The sequence below is a fragment of the Bubalus kerabau genome, chromosome 15 (assembly GCF_029407905.1).
Source record: "Bubalus kerabau isolate K-KA32 ecotype Philippines breed swamp buffalo chromosome 15, PCC_UOA_SB_1v2, whole genome shotgun sequence".
Lineage (NCBI taxonomy): Eukaryota > Metazoa > Chordata > Mammalia > Artiodactyla > Bovidae > Bubalus > Bubalus kerabau.
Genome location: NC_073638.1, coordinates 84932712 through 84950507, shown reverse-complemented (window position 1 = coordinate 84950507; position 17796 = coordinate 84932712). Strand labels below are relative to the sequence as shown.

Here is a 17796-nt window from a genome sequence, read left to right as displayed (position 1 = left end):
AAGCATGAAGCCCTGTGACCATAACAATACTTGGAAAAGAAAGTCATCCAGAAAAACAAGGATGGTGTCTTGTGGGTGGCGGGATTGTGAGTCGGCTGCTCCGTGTTCCTGTTTGCTCGGGAGCGCCGAGCTCACCCCTGTTATCACAGTGTACCTGCTGGCCAGCGCCCCTTTGACTTGCAGGAGTATCTGGAGGGAGATGATACAACTATGTGGTCACCCTAGTTTAGGCAGTGGCTGAGTTTTTCCAATGGCCGTGTCTTGTTTCGGAGGAAAAAGACAATCATTTAATTAACAGGACAAAAAGAGAACTCCGCTGACACGGCCTTCATCCCGCTAGAGTTCGTTTTCCTTTGCCATACTCTTACTGCAGAACCCATTCTCTTTGCAGGTGAAGTATGTTTTCACCTTAGGAGACATCGCTCAGCTCTGTCCAGCCAGAGTGGACCAGAGGACCACCCTCCTGATTCTGTCTATCCTGGCCGCGTCTCCCAGCAGAGAGCCTCGTAAGGCCCTTGACGCGCCCCATGCCCTCTGCCCAGGGCCGGCCTCGCCCTGAGTGGTACAGTAAGCCCACCTCCCCTCCCTCCTGCAGGGCCCCAGGCACCCCCGGGCAGCAGTGTGGCCCCAGCCTCCCAGCCCCTCTCCCAGGTCCAGGGCGTGGTCATGCCCTCAGTGGTCAGAGCACACGCCGTCATCACCCTGGGTGAGTGAGGAATTTTACTGGAGTCTCCAGTAAGCCAGTGATCTGTACCTTGCGGGTGCAGCCCTGCAGGGCCCTCACCGTCAGTACACGGGGGCTCCCGTGGTGCTTTTACACTCAGTCTGTCCATCAGATTTTTCTAAAATCTCAGAACTAAATAAGAGCAAAGTGTTCTCCAGGCCAAAAAAAAAAAGGTGCAGACACAAAACTCAGCAGCGTCCTTTTCTCTCCTGACTGAACGAGAAGTGAAGGGAAGGACACAATCGTGTTTGCCTAGCTCAGGTTTCAAGTTCATTACGAAACTTTTTACTTATATTGATTATGTGTATAATCAAAAATAAGTATCATCAGTTACATTTTATTGGTCATTTTCCAGGTAAGTCGAAAACTGTAAAATTCATATGTTGACCTTAGAAGAAGGCATTTGTACTGCCATAGAGGAGTATCTCAGTGTGTCTGTCTCGTGTAACCTGGGGGTGGGGAGTGTATGTATTTTGAGCATCATAATATTTAGTATGGGTCTGTCTGCCTTTGGCTTCTTTGTTTGTGGTTGTTGATGTGATGTTTTAACTGTAACTAAAATCCCTGGAAAGATCTAGCTGGAGAACCCGTGAGGCGGTGAATGAGAGTAGAGTTGGGGTCTGTCTCTTGGGGACAGGGAAGCTGTGCTTACAGCACGACGACCTCGCGAAGGAGAGCGTCCCCGTCCTGGTGCGGGAGCTGGAGGTGGGCATAGACGGGAACGTCCTCAACAACATCGTCATCGTCCTGTGTGACCTCTGCGTCCGCTACACGGCCCTGGTGGACAAGTACGTCCCCACCATCTGCACGTGTCTGAAGGACCCGAACCCGTTCGTCCGGAAGCAGGCGCTGCTCCTGCTCACGGGCCTCCTGCAGGTGTGCGTCGGGGCAGCCTGCCAGCGGCAGCCCCTGGTGGGGGGGGGGGGGGGGCGGGGGCGGGGTCTGAGCAGCGGAGTAAGTGTGCGTCCCCCTCCTCTCTGCAGGAGGACTTTGTGAGGTGGAAGGGCTGCCTGTTCTTCCGCTTTGTCATCACAGTCGTGGACCCGAACCCAGAGGTCGCCAGGTGAGCCTCTTGCCTCGCAACAGGCAGCCGAGCGATCGGCCTCGATTCTGGAAAGTTCTCTTTAAAATTGCTTTGGATTTGTGTCGTGTGGGGTTTAGTGAGGTTTTGGCAGTTGCTAGATAATCAGTCAACTCTTAAAGTACTGAACTGCACAACAAAGCTTTAGTTTTCATGTAAGTTTAAGAACAAAAGCACCGTGGTCCCGGTGGCCTCGGGAGAAGCCCAGCCCCGAACACACCTGCTGATGCTGCCCGTCCCAAGCAGAGGCGTGAGAGCAGGGCGAGCCGCGGCCACGCCGGCTGCTGGAGCAGAAGCTGTGCCCACAGCGTGACTTACAGTCGACTTCTAGGCCAGTAGCATAAGGCTTCAGGCTTTCCTCTAAGTGCAGAAACTAAGGAGGGCGTTCTAGGAGTTAAGACAGAATTGCTCAGTGTGGAATGAGAGTGTACAGTTCACAGGGCTCCTTGGAAATGGGTATTTCCTGAGTATTAGAAGGAAAGAGAGTTGCCTTGCCACTTGTTCATTCTTGTCCTTCTGGAATTTTTTAAAGATTTCTTTTCAAGGGGTTGAGGAATGATCTCACAGAATTTGCTAACCTCAGTTGTGTTACATGAATAATGCTGTTTAAAGCAAGTCTGTAATTGGAAAATAGAGTGTTGAATGCATGGCAGGAGCGGCCACAGTTGAAAAGCGGTCTTTACAAATTCATTAACTCTATAGCATATAATAATGGGTCCCTCTGGTTCTAAATGGTCTTCCCTGGTTGCTCAGACACTAAAGTATCCGCCTGAAATGCAGGAGACCCAGTTTGATGCCTGGGTCAGGAAGATCCCCTGGAGAAGTGAATGGCTACTCACTCCAGTATTTTTGCCTGGAGGATCCCATGGACAGAGGAGCCTGGTGGGCTACAGTCCATGGGGTCATAAAGAGTTGGACAGGACTGAGCAACTAACACTTTCACTTTTACTTGTTCTAAATATCATCACCAGTGGTTTACTCTGGGTTCCATGGAAGAATTTCTGTTTGGTCTCCTTTGCGTATGTTTCTGCAAGGAGGAGCATTTACCTGACAAGCTGGGAGAAGGCTGGCGTGCTGATCAGCATGTCTAGAGCCATGTCGGAGGCTGAGGCTCCTGCGTTTCCTTTCTCTCTGCGTAAGTGGGGAAGGTGTTGGGCCGCTGCGCGGTGCCCTCTCACCTTCTCCCGCCAGGCCAGCCCCAGGCCCCGTGTGCCGTGGGGGCCCAGGAGCAGAGAGGAGCGCAGTGCGTCGGCCCCTCCCGTGCGCATTACAGTCTCGATCGCTGTGAGGAGCACGCGGTGATGAAGTCACAAGCCAGAGGGACACTAGAGGACAGGCAGGTGTCTCTGCAGAGTGCCTCTCACCCATTTTAGCCCTGCCTTCTGAGTTGGTTTGAATCACGGCAAAATGTGGAGCATGATTTGAAGAGCTTTGAAAAGCTAATTTAAATAAACCTGTTCATCTATTTTTAGGCCAAAGGTCAGGCCTATCTGCTTCCTTTATACATGTTAATTTTTCCGTATGTGTCTGCTAGGACAGATCTTCACAAGAGACTGTAGCTGCAGAGCCCTGTGAATTTACTTTTGATCTAGGTGGATTTCTTGACGATTCCAGCATTAGCAAAATTGTATGACTGTTTTTTAAATCAATTTTTATTGGAGTATAGTTGATTGACAGTGTTGTGTTTCTGCTGTACAGCAAAGTGACTCAGTTATATTATACATGTATCCACTCTTTTTTAGATTCTTTTCCCATATAGGTCATTAAAGAGTATGAAGTGTGTTCCCTGTGCTATGCAGCAGGTCCTTGTTTTATGTATAATAGTGTGTATATGTCAATCCTAGTTCAGTTGCTCGGTTGTGTCTGACTCTTTGCGACCCCATGGACTGCAGCACGCCAGGCATCCCCGTGCATCACCAGCTCCCGGAGTTTACTCAAACTCATGTCCATTGAGTTGGTGATGCCTTCCAACCATCTCATTCTCTGTCGTCCCCTTCTCCTCCCGCCTTCAGTCTTTTCCTGATCCAGCATCAGGGTCTTTTCCAATGTCAATCCCAACCTCCCAATTTATCCCTCCCCTCCTTTCCCCCTTGGTAGCCATAAGTTTGTTTTCTCCATCTGTGGCTCTTCTTTTTGTAAATCAGTTCATTTGTAGCATTTTTTAGACTCCACCTGTGAGTGGTATCATGATGTTTGTCTTCCTTCCCCCACTGGGTATGATAATCTCCAGGTCCATCCATGTTGTTGCACATGGCATTATTCCCTTCTTCTGGCTGAGTAATATTCCATAGTATACATGCACTGCATTATCTGTATCTTATCCTCTGCTGTAATATTCCATAGTATACATGCACCGCATCATCTGTATCTGATCCTCCGCTGTAATATTCCATAGTATACATGCACCGCATCATCTGTATCTGATCCTCCGCTGTAATATTCCATAGTATATATGCACCGCATCATCTGTATCTGATCCTCCGCTGTAATATTCCATAGTATACATGCACCGCATCATCTGTATCTGATCCTCCGCTGTAATATTCCATAGTATATATGCACCGCATCATCTGTATCTGATCCTCCGCTGTAATATTCCATAGTATACATGCACCGCATCATCTGTATCTGATCCTCCGCTGTAATATTCCATAGTATATATGCACCGCATCATCTGTATCTGTTCCTCTGCTGATGGGCATTTAAGTCACTTCCGTGTCCCGGCTGCTGTGCCCAGTACTACAGTGAACACTGGGGTGCGTGTGTCTTAGATTGTGGTTTCCTTGCGTGACATTTTGGATTGGTCCTAAAATATAAACCCCCAGTGTGGAGGCTGTAAGCTTGTATGCGATGTACCCTGTCTGCCCACCAGGTGAGCCCTGCAGACAGCAGTCAGGATGATGGCCAGGCAACAGGTCGGCTGTCTCAGGGGGCAGGGCAGATGCTGCAGCTCTGCAGGAAGGCAGGGCTGGAAGGGGACTGCAGTGATGGGCCGGTGACGTAGAAAAGAAAGAAAAGCAGTGATTGCTCGATTTGGGAGAAAAGTGCACCACTGAGGATCCAGAGGGTTCTGTGCGGGACAGGTGAAGGGACGAGGGAGTCAGAGAGCTGTCGGAACTGTGGGCGGCTCGCCGACCTCGGCGGGGGCTCCAGCGTTGTCGCAGAGCCTGGGTCCCTGGAGTCGATGAAGCCGGGAGGACAGGAGGCTGTTTGGAACTGAAGGTGCTCTGAGAGACTGTCACAGGCTGGCCAGGCTCCTGGAGCAAGCCCCACAGCCTGGGCAGCTGATGAGCAGCAGACACTGCCCCCTCCCTGCTTGGAGGTGGGAAGTCTGAGGTGGGCGCCAGCAAAGCAGTTTCTAGGGAGCCAGACCCCCACCCTGTCTACATGGCCCCGTGTCCTCACGAGGTGGGAGGGAGGGAGGGAGGGACTCCAGGACTTTGTTTATAAGATACTCACCCCGTTCGCGAGAGCCTGGCCTTCGTGGGCCAGTCTCCTCCCAGATGTTCACCTCCTGATAGCACCCCCTTGGGGGCCTGGTTTCCAGCGCAGGAATTCGGGGAACACATACTGGTATGCATGCCCTAGCAGTGATGTTGGGGCTTGGAGTGGAGAAAATCAGGAAGCAGTTAGCAAGCAGGTGAGGGTGAAACAGATGTGTTCAGGAGTGGCCAGAGGAAAGGCTGAACCTGGTGACCCTAGGGGAGGACATGGGTTCTCCCCAGCAGCTGGCCCCCTCCCTTTCCCCCACGCCCTCCCAGCCGCCTTTTGCTTCAGATCACTTTTGTCAACACATTCTGTGTGGTTTTGATAACATCTGCCCACCTGATGGGACACAGGCATCCTGGAGTCGGAGGTTGTCTTGTTTACTGGCATCCTTCCTGTCTGAGACGGCCTGAGGCCAAGGAGACACTCAGGGGACACTGCATGAGTCAGTGAATGAAGATGATTGAGGCAGAGGGTGGGCCTCATTCCCTGGGTCCTTGAAGGACAGCCCGCTAGCTGAGAAGAGGAGGGACAGAATGGGGAGCAGTCAGCATGTTGTGGGAGCAGGACCACAGCGCACATGACAAGATACAGGTGGCAAAGCAGACCTGGGACGGGAGCTCAGGTGACAGCAGGGAGGGCTGAGAGGCAGGGCCGTGGGTCCTGCTCACGGCTGTGGTCAGCGTGGGCGGCGGTCAGCGTGGGGGCAGGGCTCCATCCCCATCATGGCGGTGGTCAGCGGGGCGGCAGCCAGTGTGGGGCAGGGGTCCAACCCCATCACGGCCACGGTCAGTGCAGGGCAGGGGTCGGCACAGGGTGGGGGTCCACCCCCATCATGGCTGCGGTCAGCGCGGGGAGGGGGTCCATCCCTATCTCGGCCGCGGTCAGCACGAGGTGGGGGTCTATCCCCGTCTGCTCACGGTGGTGGTCAGTGCGGGGCAAGGGTCCATCCCCATCTGCTCACGGTGGTGGTCAGCGCGGGGCGAGGGTCCATCCCGCTCACGGCCGTGGTCAGCATGGGGCAGGGGTCCATCCCCATCTGCTCACGGTGGCAGTCAGTGCAGGGCGGAGGTCCATCCCCATCTGCTCACGGCCGGGGTCAATGTGGGCCGGGGTCCATCCCCGTCCCAGCCCGAGGGCGTCCGGGTCGGGACTCTGAGTCATCCATGTGTCCTCCACCAAGCGGATACCAGCTTCAGAGTAGCATGTGTGTAGGAAGAGATCTGAAAGAAGAGGAACATGTGTGTTTTCTGCTTGATCTAAGAAGGAAGTGACCACGCTGCTTGCCCCTTGAGCCTGTCGGGCTGACGAAACGGAGATTTGGATTCTTAGTGCTCCTTGGGATGACTGCCCTTTGCTCTGTTTTTCACGTGAGGTGGTTCTGCTGTGTGAAGTCTGCAGTGTCCCTGACTTGGTGGTGTGTTGTGTGTGGTTCCAGTTCAGGGTCCTGGGGGTGAGGAGGGCAGGAGAAGGGGCTGGCCCCAGCGGGCACCGTGGAGGACGCTGGTTTCGTGTGACTTTTCAGCTGACAGATGCCACATGGCCCCTCTTGGCGAGTCGGTCAGGCTGGCGGGCTGTGTGTGTCCTCATGCGCTCAAGGCGAGTCTCTCCCTGTGGGCCTGTCCGTGCGGCTGGGCGTCCTCCCCGCTCTGGACCTGCCTTCCGCCTGTGTCCAGACCCCGCGCGTCATTTACATTCCTGTGGAGTTGACTCGTTCAGCTGGTTAAGCTGGTGATTCACCAGGGTGCTTGCCCGTGCGTCCCTGCCTGTACCTACTTTTGACCTAAAGCGAATGGACCAGCATCTGATGTTGAACGTCTGAAAGTCTTAGTCACTCAGTCATGTCCTGCTCTGTGTGACCCCGTGGACTGCAGTCCGCCAGGCTCCTCTGCCCATGGGATTCTCCAGGCCAGAATACTGGAGTGGGTTGCCATGCCCTTCTCCAGGGGATCTTCCCGACCCAGGGATCTGACTCGAATTGGCAGGCCTCCTCCCCAGGGATTCCCCCGAGCAGATGGCGCTTTAGCAGTTGTGTGCTCGAGGGTGCATCCGGTGAACAGTCCGAGGTCGCCGTTGGCAGCAGGTCACTGCCCTGTTGAGGTCTCTGAGTGGCCATCTCTGACTGGCTGCGTGTGAGCTCTGAGCAGACTGACCACGTCCTGAGCCTGGAGGAGAGCTGCCGGGAGGGCTGTCGCGGGTCTTGTGCATCCCACGGCCAAGAGCAGCGCGTTCAGAGTTGTCCCCCATCCTTCCCCTGGGGGATGGGCTCCTGGCAGCTGGAGATTGCAGTCAGCTCAAGGTGTGGGGAAATGTGGGTCTGGTGGGGCACTGGGTCAGAGCCTTCCCACTCCTGGGTTGGCCCGGCCTGGACACCCGCCCTGTCCCTCGGGGGGCTGTGGGTGCTGCCCTGTGGCCCTTTGCCGCCTGGGTTGAGTGGTGGCCGCCTGTGGACGGTCCTGTCTGCCCACTCGTGGGTTTCGTGTTGGTCCTCAGGAGAGTTCAGGCTGAGGCAGGAGGCCTCGGGTGGTCATGGCTGGCAGGTCCACCTGAAGGGGCAGCTTAGGGGGCTCCTGCATGAGAGGTGTGGCTGACTGACGGTGGGTTGTGAGCTTGCAAGCACAGCTGGGGAGCCTGGGTTCACAGGGCGGGCCCGGCCCCAGAGCTGCGTGCGCCAGAGAGCCGGTGCCCTACATCGTGGCCTCTGCGGGAGGGCTCCTGGGGGCCTGCGAGGCGTCCGCGGCGTCACCCGGCCCCGTCCCTTCTCTGCAGCACCGGGGAGGTCTGCCTGGTGCATCTGCTCCTGAAGAGGAACCCGACCATATTCTACCAGCACTTCATCGAATGCATCTTCCATTTCACCGGCTATGAGAAGCATGAAAGTTTCAATAGGTTCCCCCAGTCAGACAGGTCAGTGCCGAGGCGGGGGTGGCGCGGAGGGCCCAGGGGGCAGCATCACCATCAGGCACGGCGGCCCTCTGGCGGGTGGCCCAGGGGAGAGAGGGCCTCTAGCCTCGCCGAGGGGCTGTGCTGAGACGGTCCTGCTCTGTCCCAGAGAGAAGCGGCTCTTCTCCCTGAAGGGGGGTAAGAACAGGGAGAGAAGGATGAGGATATACAAGTTCCTCTTGGAACACTTCACGGACGAGCAGCGGTTCAATATCACTTCCAGAATCTTCGAAAACGTCCTGGGTAGGACCGGGCAGATGGGGGTAAAGCGTGTGGAGGGAACTGCTGAGTAGCTGGGGGTCCAGCCCCACTGCAGCCCAGGGGCCCCGACGTCCCGACCCCGGCATCCTCGGCCGTCGGCCCGACGTCCTGACCCCGGCGCCCTCTGCCGTCCACCTGATGTCCCAATCCCGACGTCCCGACCCCAACGCCCTCGGCCGTCAGCATGATGTCCTGACCACGACGTCCTGACCCTGACGCCCTCAGCCATCAGCCCGACACCCTTGGCCGTTTGCCTGATGTCCTGACCCTGGTGTCCTAGGCCATCGGCCCGACGTCCTGACCCCGACGCCCTCAGCCATTGGCCCGACGTCCTGACCCGGACGTCCTGACCCCGACACCCTCGGCTGTTGACCCAACATCCTGATCCCGACGCCCTCCGCCGTTGGCCCAATGTCCTGACCCTGGTGTCCTAGGCCATCGGCCCGACATCCTAACCCCGGCGCCCTCTGCCGTCTGCCTGACGTCCCAATCCTGACGTCCTGACCCCGTCGCCCTCAGCCATCCGCCCTGCCCTCAGGCCGGCAGGCCACTGCCTCCATTCATGCCCAGCACCACCCGCCCCGACTGCGGGCAGCAGTTCTCAGGGTCCGCCTCTGCTTCCTCCAGCCTGCTTCGCTGACGGCGACCTGCCCCTGGACATGGAAGCCAGCGAGCTGCTCTCGGACACGTTTGAAGTGCTCAGCTCGAAGGAGATCAGGCTGCAGGCGCTCAGGGCCAGAGCAGACAGGGACCAGCTGGGGGAGGAGGAGGAGCTGGCCCCTGCCAGAGCGGCCCTGCAGGAGTCGCAGAAGAAGCTCCTCTCGCAGGTGAGTGTGTTGCTCCCAGAGGGCTGGGTGCCCTGTCCCGGGCTCTCCCGAGGCCCCCTCCAGCCTCACCTGAACACCCACCCTGCCCGGGGCTCTTCCCTGCCTGCGCCTGTGGCCCTGGCAGCTCGCGCGCGCCTGGCCTGGTGTGTCTGTGCACGTCACGCCCACTCACGATATCTTTAGAAAGTGGGTTGGAGGCGTCCTGTCACCTTTTGGGTGAACTCTCGATGCCCATGTGTGCCCTGGCCCACGCCCCCCCACCCTGCAGCCCTCCGGCTCTGGTCTCCGAGGGGCCACGCCTCCGCCTGCGGGGCCTCTCCCCACCCGGCCTTCCCTGTGCCGCCTGCCCAACCAGAGTCCCCCAGACACACACCCTGCCCTGCCCCTTCACTCCCGGGCGCTCCCACGGCCCCTCACACCTTGCCAGCCTCACGTCGTGGCACACAGCCTGGCCTGGAAGCAGCTTGACGGCTGAGTTCTTGGCCCCATTTGTGCTGCCTGGGAGGTTAGCCGGGTGTCCAGTGCAGAGAAGGTATTGGATGATGTTTGTGGAGTGAATGCGTTTAAGCCACTTTTTAAGGCTCTCCCTAACTTAGCCTTTGCTCAGACTCATCTTTATTAAATTATTTCTTTAGTCTTGGTCCTCCTGTTTCAAGAACTCTGGTAAGTCTTTAGAAGTGAGTGGATTACAAGTAAATAACATCTGCTGCTGCTGCTGCTGCTGAGTCACTTCAGTCGTGTCCGACTCTGTGTGACCCCATAGACGGCAGCCCACCAGGCTCTCCCATCCCTGGGATTCTCCAGGCAAGAACACTGGAGTGGGTTGCCATTTCCTTCTCCAGTGCATGAAAGTGAAAAGTGAAAATGAAGTCGCTTAGTCATGTCCAACTCTTAGCGGCCCCATGGACTGCAGCCTACCAGGCTCCTCCGTCCACGGGATTCTCCAGGCAAGAGTACTGGAGTGGGGTGCTGTTGTCTTCATACATACTAGTGACTTTAAATGAGAAAAGAATGATTTTCAGGTTCTGAAGGGCAGTCTGGCGTGCGTGGGCCAGTGCAGTGCGTTGTGTCTAATTCTCAGAGATTTGCCACAGACATTTGTGCTTGGCGCTCACTCTTGGTGAAGGCCGTGTGTGACTACCCGGCAGATCTTCCCCTGTGTGCAGAGTCTCAGAGAGGGACCCACACCCTCTCCAGGCCCAGCCCTTCCCATGCCACCCCACCTGCAGGGACACGGGCGTGCTCGTGCGGCAGGGCCGAGCCCCCTCTCATCTCGTGGAGGAGCCCGGGGTGTAGCCAGGCTGTGTGACGGGCTCGTGGGAAGGCTGAGAGCTCGTTTTCAGTCCTTCATTCAGTTGACCCTTGAGCAGGCGGGGGGCGGGGGTGCCAACTCCTTCCTTCCCACACAGGTGAGGCTCTGTACTTACAGGGCTGTTCAAGGCTCTACTGTATTTCTAGTTCCTTCTTCTTGTTTAGGAATAAGACTAGTACATGTCTGCCTCCCGCTTTGCGCCATTTTGCAGTGATGGTTTCCTAGTCTCCCCAGCTGAGGTAACTTCCTCTCCAGTCCTCAGAATGACACCAAAAATAAAAAGTAAACTTGACATCATGTTCGAGATGGGCCATGCAAGAACCAGGTGAAGGGAACACGTTTGTCTTTCAGAACTTCATGCATCTGAAACAGCCTTCTTTTGCTACCACAGGTTCAAAAGAGGAATTTAATAGAAATGATTATTCCAATTATCACCTCCCTGAAGTCTGCCCTAGAAAAGAACAAGATCCCAGCTCTGCGAGAACTCATGCTCTACCTCAGGGTAAGGAGGCCTCGGGCTGTGTGGTTGCCCCCTGCCCCCCAGCCCCCACTGGTCACTCAGGACCCTACAGTCCTGACCATAGGTCCACCGTGGCTTGGAGCAGGGCCTCAGGCTGACCTTTGACTGGGAGAGAAGACAGAGGGACCACAGGTCCCCCAGAAGCTATTTCTGCCTTTCCTGGGGAGTTGGGTCTGTGTCCTTACTGACCGTTAGGTTCAGGTTTGAAGTTTCTCATCTGCGGCCACAAACAGGCCCGTCTTGGTTCAGTCTGCATGGGGTGAAGTGGAGGTGCTCATTGCTGACGGGAGCTCACCCCTGGCTCTGGGTCTGGGTTCCAGTTGGGGGTGCTGCTCAGAGCAGCAGCCTTTCTGCCTCCTGGCCCTGGGCTCCCCAGGGGACACGTGCAGACTGAGAGTGCACAGAAATGAGGTCTCAGACCTTCCTATAGAGTCTATCAGTCAGAGAGAAACACAGCATTTCCCCTTTCCGTTTATGCTGTTGTTTTCCTTCTCAAAAAATGCTCAGATTCCTTATTTCCCAAGAAGGGCTGTGGCAGGATTACATTGAATACAGTTTTCAAATACATCTTCATCCTACAGAAGTGAAGGTGGGAAAGGCTGAGTGTGGAGAAAATGAGGAGTTTAGGTCACTCGCACTGTCCTTGCCCCGGTGAACCTCAGAAAGGAATAAAATCTTGGGTAGCCCCCTGAAACACACGCGGACAGGGAGACCTAGCGTCTGGGCACGCTCGAGCAGGGCTGTGCGCCCGGCTTTGTGTGGACCCTGTCGGAGCAGCCCCCATGGTTCTCACCTGCACCTGGGAGCACCCTGGTTGCCTGAGGCCTGGGAGGGCTCCTCCCTAGTGGTTGGGCCAGGTGGATCTTCCCTGCCTCCAGTAGTTGGGAAGAGTGGCTTCTTCCTCATGGCACAGAGGCTGGGTCCCCGCCTTCGACCTTAGCCCTGGTGTGCTCACAGCCTCTGTCACTTCATGAGGAGACGCACAGATGGCCCCAAGCCTCAGCTGCATCCTGAGAAGGCCGGTGTGGACGGCTCCCCGTGCCCAGTCTAGCCAGGATGCCGTGCTGCCCGCCTGCCAGCCTCCCGCTGGGATTCCTGAGACAGGTCCCACAGCCCTGCAGCCGCACAGTTGTGAGCCCTGCTGGGGGCTGCTTGCAGCCACAGCTCTGGGGCCCACGGCGCCTCGCAGGTGTTCAGGAGGCCTCCAGGCTCCTGAGGCCAGCGCAGCTGCAGGGGCACCTCCTGGAGAGCGGCGCCAGGCCGCTGGTGGGTCGACGGAGCGGAAACCGTCTGCTCTGAGCATGCGTCCTGCCGTGTTCGAGTCGTGATCAGGTTGTGGGGAAGAGCCCGTGCGCCGGCTCGGGGCGCTCAGGGATGCCGCGGTCCATTCTAGGAGGTGATGCAGGATTACGGAGATGAAGTCCAGGACTTCTTCACAGTTGACAAGCAGCTGGCCGCAGAACTCGAGTACGACATGAGGCGCTACCAGGAGCAGCTGGCTGAGCAGCAGCAGCCGGTGAGGCAGGCGGCCCCGGGCGCCGCGGGGCGCAGAGCGGCCGGTGGGAGGCAGCCCTGCTCCCATCTGCCCAGTGTCACCCCACACCCACCTTGGTGGCCTCCTGTCTCAGGGGGCACCGTCAGCGAGGGCCTTCCCTGTCACCCCTACCCTGCTGGAAAGTCACCGCATCCCAGTGGGGGAGGGAGGTGTGCCTCTTCCCAGACAGCGCTGACCCTGATGGGGTCCTGGCTCCTTTGGTGGCAGAGATCACAGTCTCCCCGAGCCCCTCCTTGGGGTGGCTGCTCCCCCGGAAGCCTGGACAGCCCCATGGGCTCTGTGCGAGGCAGTGCTGGGAGCCCGGGTCTGACATGGTTTCGAAGTGAGTTCCTCTGGGCCTCCAAAGTGCTGGGAGATGTGCTCTTTAGTTCTTTTCTGTGACAGGTTCTGAGCTTGGAAACAATTCCAGCTCCTGCTGGCCGAGAAAAAGACCCTGTGGCTGCTGCCGCGGACCAGCCGTTCACGCCCAGGCCCCACGCTGCACACACGGCTGCACCCCTGTCTCTGGTGCCCAAGGACAGGTGTGCGGCGCTAGCTCAGCTCGTTGCAGGGGCGGCCCCCGGCACCCGTGGGCAGGGACCAGGGAGCAGGAGGGCACGTCCGCCTCCGTGCCTCACGGTGTCTTTGCGCCAACAGGCCCATGTCGGCAAGCACCATGGACATCCTGAGTTCCGTCAAGAAGGTCGTCGAGTCGCGCCGCTGGCACGGTAGCCGGACCACGGGTCCGCTGCCCTCAGACAGTCGTCCTGAGAGCCCTGGTGAGCCCCGTGTGTGTCCACTGGCGGCCCCGGAGCTCAGGAGACCTGGGCCCTCCCCTGTCTCCGTCAGGCGCTTCTGTCTGTTGTCTAAACGAGCCACTGGGACGGGCCCAGGGTCGGAGGGTGTCCAGCAGCCCTGCTCAAAATGGACGGTCTGGAGGGCAGGGTGAGGCCGACATGGCCGGCAGCGAGGGGCGTGAGGAGGAGGGCGTGAGTGTGAGGAGGACGGTGTGAGCTCGGCTGGCAGCGAGGGGCGAGAGGAGGAGGGTGTGAGCATGAGGTGGAGGGTGTGAGCGCGGCTGGCAGCGAGGGGCGAGAGGAGGGCGGGCGCGCCGCCAGCAGCGAGGGGCAGGAGGGGGGGGGAGGAGGGCGTGCGTGCGGCTCAGGGAGGGGGGGGGGGGGCATGCCCGCGGCCGTCCCGGGGTCTCTGCGCTCGGCGGGGAGGGGCCGGGGGCTCTCTTCGGCCTCGCCCGGGCCTTGGTGGCCATGGAGCAGGGCTCACCTGCCTGTCCCTGAAAACGTAGGTATTTTTCACTTTTCCGAAACCAATCACGTCACAGTGAACATTGGAATGTAGACTTGTATGTGTATGATCTTCAAGATTAATTCCCATGAGTATTTTTTAAACTTTTGATGGTGTAAGACCGTTGTTATTTGTTCCCTTCACAAGAATTCCCACCTTGGCCCACGAGAGTCCACATCCTGCAGAGAACCGGGTTCATAATATATCCCATTTTCTCTGCTGAGCTGTAGGCCAAAAATTTTAATTTCATTTGTTTGAATCCTAGTGAGAAAGGCCATGGTTTCTCATGCTTATCATTTGTGTGTATCTTTCTGAATTACCTCTTTATAAAAACTTTATTTGGGACATTGAGTGTACTGTGTATCTTGCAAATGTTTTTTCTCCTTGGCATGTTTTGTTTCTGGGGCTGTTTGGGTTTTTGGAGAGGTAATGCTGTCCCCTTTCCTCCCAGTGCCCGTGCGGGTCTTGGAGCTGGAGTCCAGTGGAGCTGACCCGGAGTCCAGCGGAGCTGTTGACTTCGAAACAAAGCGAGGGATCAGCACCCCTGAGCGTAAGTAGTCTGTGGGCACAAGCAAGTCTCCTGACTCTGCAGCGGGTACCGCGTGTGCAGGGGCCCCAGCACAGTTCCCTCGTGCATGCCATGAGGCATGTGGTCACACTGAATGCCCCTGAGTGACTGTGACGGCTGCTGACCGGGCACAGCTGACCGCGGCCCCTTCCGGGTGCTGCCAGTGGCTGTGAGGGATTTTCAGCGCTAGATTTAACTGAGCAAGGGGCAGTGGGGTAGCAGGTCCCTCCTTGGTGGTGAGTCGGCTGCAGAAGCGCGGCCACCTGGCCATGCTGGGCTGTGCGAAGGGCTCCGAGCCCTGTCCTCAGTCCACACAGCAGCGGTGAGGGGCGGGAGGGGCTCCCAGGCCTGTGGCACCGCGGATGCACCAGCAGACCTGACCCCCGGCCAGGAAGGTCTCCCCAGACCTCAGTGGTCACAGCACAGGGAGCACGTGGAGCCTGGCCGTCTGGAGGGTGTGCTGAGAGCACAGCTAATTGGGACGGGGCGGGGCGTCCCGGGGCAATAGCACCCGCTCTCAGGCGTGGCCCAGGCGGAGGAGCGCACAGGGCTCTGGACACAGACGGCCCTGGGCGGGGAGGGAGCCCCACCAGCGTATGACAGCGGGGGCTCCGTGTCCTCAGCACTCAGATTGTCCTGACCGAGCACCGAGTGAGGGCTTATCCCCAGTGACCTGCTTTAAACCCAGCAACTGCCCTGAGGGCGGTGCCTGTCTCCCCTCTAGAGAAAGAGGTTCTCAGTTTAGCTCGCACTGGGATGCAAAGCCCAAGTTGGCCCAGGTGGGAGGGTGGGTGGCAGTGAGCAGGGGGCAGCCAGCAGGGCGGCATCTTCAGGGCACCCAGGAGGAGCAGCAGGAGCAGGGGTCTTGAGGGGCTCTGAGTGCGGTGGGGCCTCGGGGGGCTGGGGAGGAGCCGTGAGCAGCAGCTCTCGGAAGGCCGTCAGGGCTGGGAACCCAGGGAGGGAGGCAGGCCCTGGCCCCACCGTGCGCCTGCTCTTGCTCAGCTTCTCCCCCGAAGGCCTTTGTTACCCTTCCACTGAATATTCCCCCTTCCAGAGACCATCCCAAATGTCACTTTTGGCTCGGAAATCAGCTACATCGTGTCACCGGGCCAGTCGCTTCCCCTCCAGAGCAGGAGCAGGAGGCGTGCCCCAGGAAGCCGGCGGGGCTCAAGAGCTGCAGGCCAGGGGGACAACGTTCTGTGTCTCTCACTGCCCGACATGCCGTAAGTCCCCAGTCCCTGCCCAGAACAGTCCCATCTGAGGGTTGGGGCCCCACGTGACGTGTGCACTCCCCCGCAGGCCCCCGCAGACTTCCCAGTGGAACGTGAGGTCTCCCTCCAGAAGCGAGGACCACAGTGCCTCCAGGAGGCCACGCCGCCAGGCCTCCAAGAAGAGGGCCAAGTGACCACCTCTCTGGGAGTTCTCACCTGGAGCCCCGGGGCCACCCGCCTGTTCAGCTCTGTGGCTGGTCAACACCTGGTTAAGAACTGTAACACACCAGGGAAATGCCTTACGTATTTAATACGGACTTAAATATCCAAAAACATCCAGCTCATTCTAATAAGCTCTGTTCTGGTCCCAGTCCAGAATGTTGTCTCTTAGAAGTCCTGCTTCTGTTAGCTGTTTTCCAGTTCCTTATAGTAAGGACACTGCTTCCTATATCTGTTATCCTGACTGTAATATTTTTTCTATTGTTATTAAATTGCAAACTTTTTAAAGCTTCTTCCAATGCACAAAGGTTAAGCATAAGTCCAACCTCTGAGTGTTTTTAGCACAGTGTTTTTATTGGTAGTCATTTAACTGACAAAGTGTTGGAGGAGAATAAAACCAAATCTCTCCTGTTAGGGAAAAGGGACCCACACTTTCTTTAAGTTTCAGGTCATCTGCCTCCTCACAGCAGCTGTTTTAGCGTAGACTGGAGTCCCTGCTTAGAGAAAATCTCTGTTTCTTACCCAGAGCGACAGGAGCGCTGCTTTACGTCCAGTCCCGAGGGCCGTCCCTGTGGTGGAGGGGCCTTAGGTTCTGGGCCCACTTAACACTGGTGGGCATGTGCTCTGTCCAAGAGTGAGCAGAGAGAAACAGGGTCGGCCCAGGGTTCATCCTGGATCTGCAGAAGCAAAAGCACAGGGTTTCTGTCCATGCTGCACGTGGAGTGCTGGTAGGTTGAGAGCGTGGAGGCTGTCCTAACCCCGGCTTCCCATGTGTGAGCAGATGTGTGTGCACACGTCTTCACAGCACACTCTGCATGTGTGCACGGCGGGGTCAGAGGGCAGCCCCCGAGGGATGCCCTCGCCCCCATCCGGCGCTTCAGACCCAGGGCATGCCTGAGACGACGCAAGAAGGAGGGAAGTGAAGAGGCCCTGCTCCCGCTTGTGTTTGTACAGTTTTCATAAATGAGGTTTAACAGACTCCGAGTGCAGGTGTGTTAGCACGAGTCTGCGGCACCGGCTCAACTGCAGCCAAGGCCACAGCAGCGGGTGTGCCAGCCTCCAAGCTCCAGCCACGTCTACGTCGTAAAGTCTCACAAGGCTTCTTTTCTGTCTGCAGCGACGTCCCCGACCCATGTCACTGCCCTCTCTGTCAGAGCTGGGGCACGGGCCAGAGGCTCTAGGGTCCACGAAGTCCACCTCATCACGGAGCTGCCCCCAAGACAGAGGGCACCTCTGTCCCCACCGAGCGGAGCCGAGGGGGAAGGGCCGTCTCAGGCTGTGCTTTCGAGTCACACTCGGAGAAGACGCTCCCCCAGCACCACGAGGGGCTGCCCTCCGCTGCTGCCGGTCCTCGTGGCAGAGTGCCCACACGCTCAGGAGAGAGAGGTCAGCAGTGTCTCGAGTGCTGCACTAGACACCAGAGCATTCGAGGCGGCGACACTGAGCGTAACGATGCTGAGTCCTCCCTGTGCGAGCCAGGGACACAGGCGTGGGGCACCTTCTGTGAAGCCGGGCGCGAGCACAGCGGTGCGTCTGAGGCCGGGAGTGCCTGCTTGCAAGGAACAAAGGCCTCTGCAAGGTGTCCCTGACGCCCCTCGAAGCAGGCAGCATGTTGGGTGGCGAGAACTTCGTCAGCGTCAGGAAACTGCCCTGGACTCGGGCTCACGCTTTGCCCCCGTCAGCTGGGCCACCGCCCGAGCCCCTCCTGCCACCTCGCGGCCCGCAGAGCAGCCTGCCGGGAGGTGAGGCAGAGCCAGCCCTGTTTCACTGCAGAGAGGGAGCGGGGGTCACTGTCTTTAAGCAGATGA

General features: G+C 57.8%; 1 protein-coding gene across 2 annotated transcripts in view; it reads left to right on the top strand.

Moving 5' to 3' along the window:
* NCAPD3 (non-SMC condensin II complex subunit D3) overlaps positions 1-16280 on the top strand; it is a 60136-nt gene extending 43856 nt beyond the window's left edge. For both annotated transcript variants that reach the window (XM_055547265.1, XM_055547264.1), the window contains exons 21-34: positions 392-506; positions 596-706; positions 1362-1600; positions 1708-1787; positions 8061-8198; positions 8344-8477; positions 9123-9322; positions 11026-11136; positions 12548-12670; positions 13094-13230; positions 13346-13467; positions 14442-14540; positions 15613-15781; positions 15858-16280. In XM_055547265.1, the coding sequence (XP_055403240.1) occupies positions 392-506; positions 596-706; positions 1362-1600; positions 1708-1787; positions 8061-8198; positions 8344-8477; positions 9123-9322; positions 11026-11136; positions 12548-12670; positions 13094-13230; positions 13346-13467; positions 14442-14540; positions 15613-15781; positions 15858-15963 (1884 nt within the window). In that variant the 3' untranslated portion in view covers positions 15964-16280. The remainder of the gene's footprint in view (positions 1-391; positions 507-595; positions 707-1361; positions 1601-1707; positions 1788-8060; positions 8199-8343; positions 8478-9122; positions 9323-11025; positions 11137-12547; positions 12671-13093; positions 13231-13345; positions 13468-14441; positions 14541-15612; positions 15782-15857) is intronic.
* The last annotated feature ends 1516 nt before the right edge of the window (positions 16281-17796 follow it).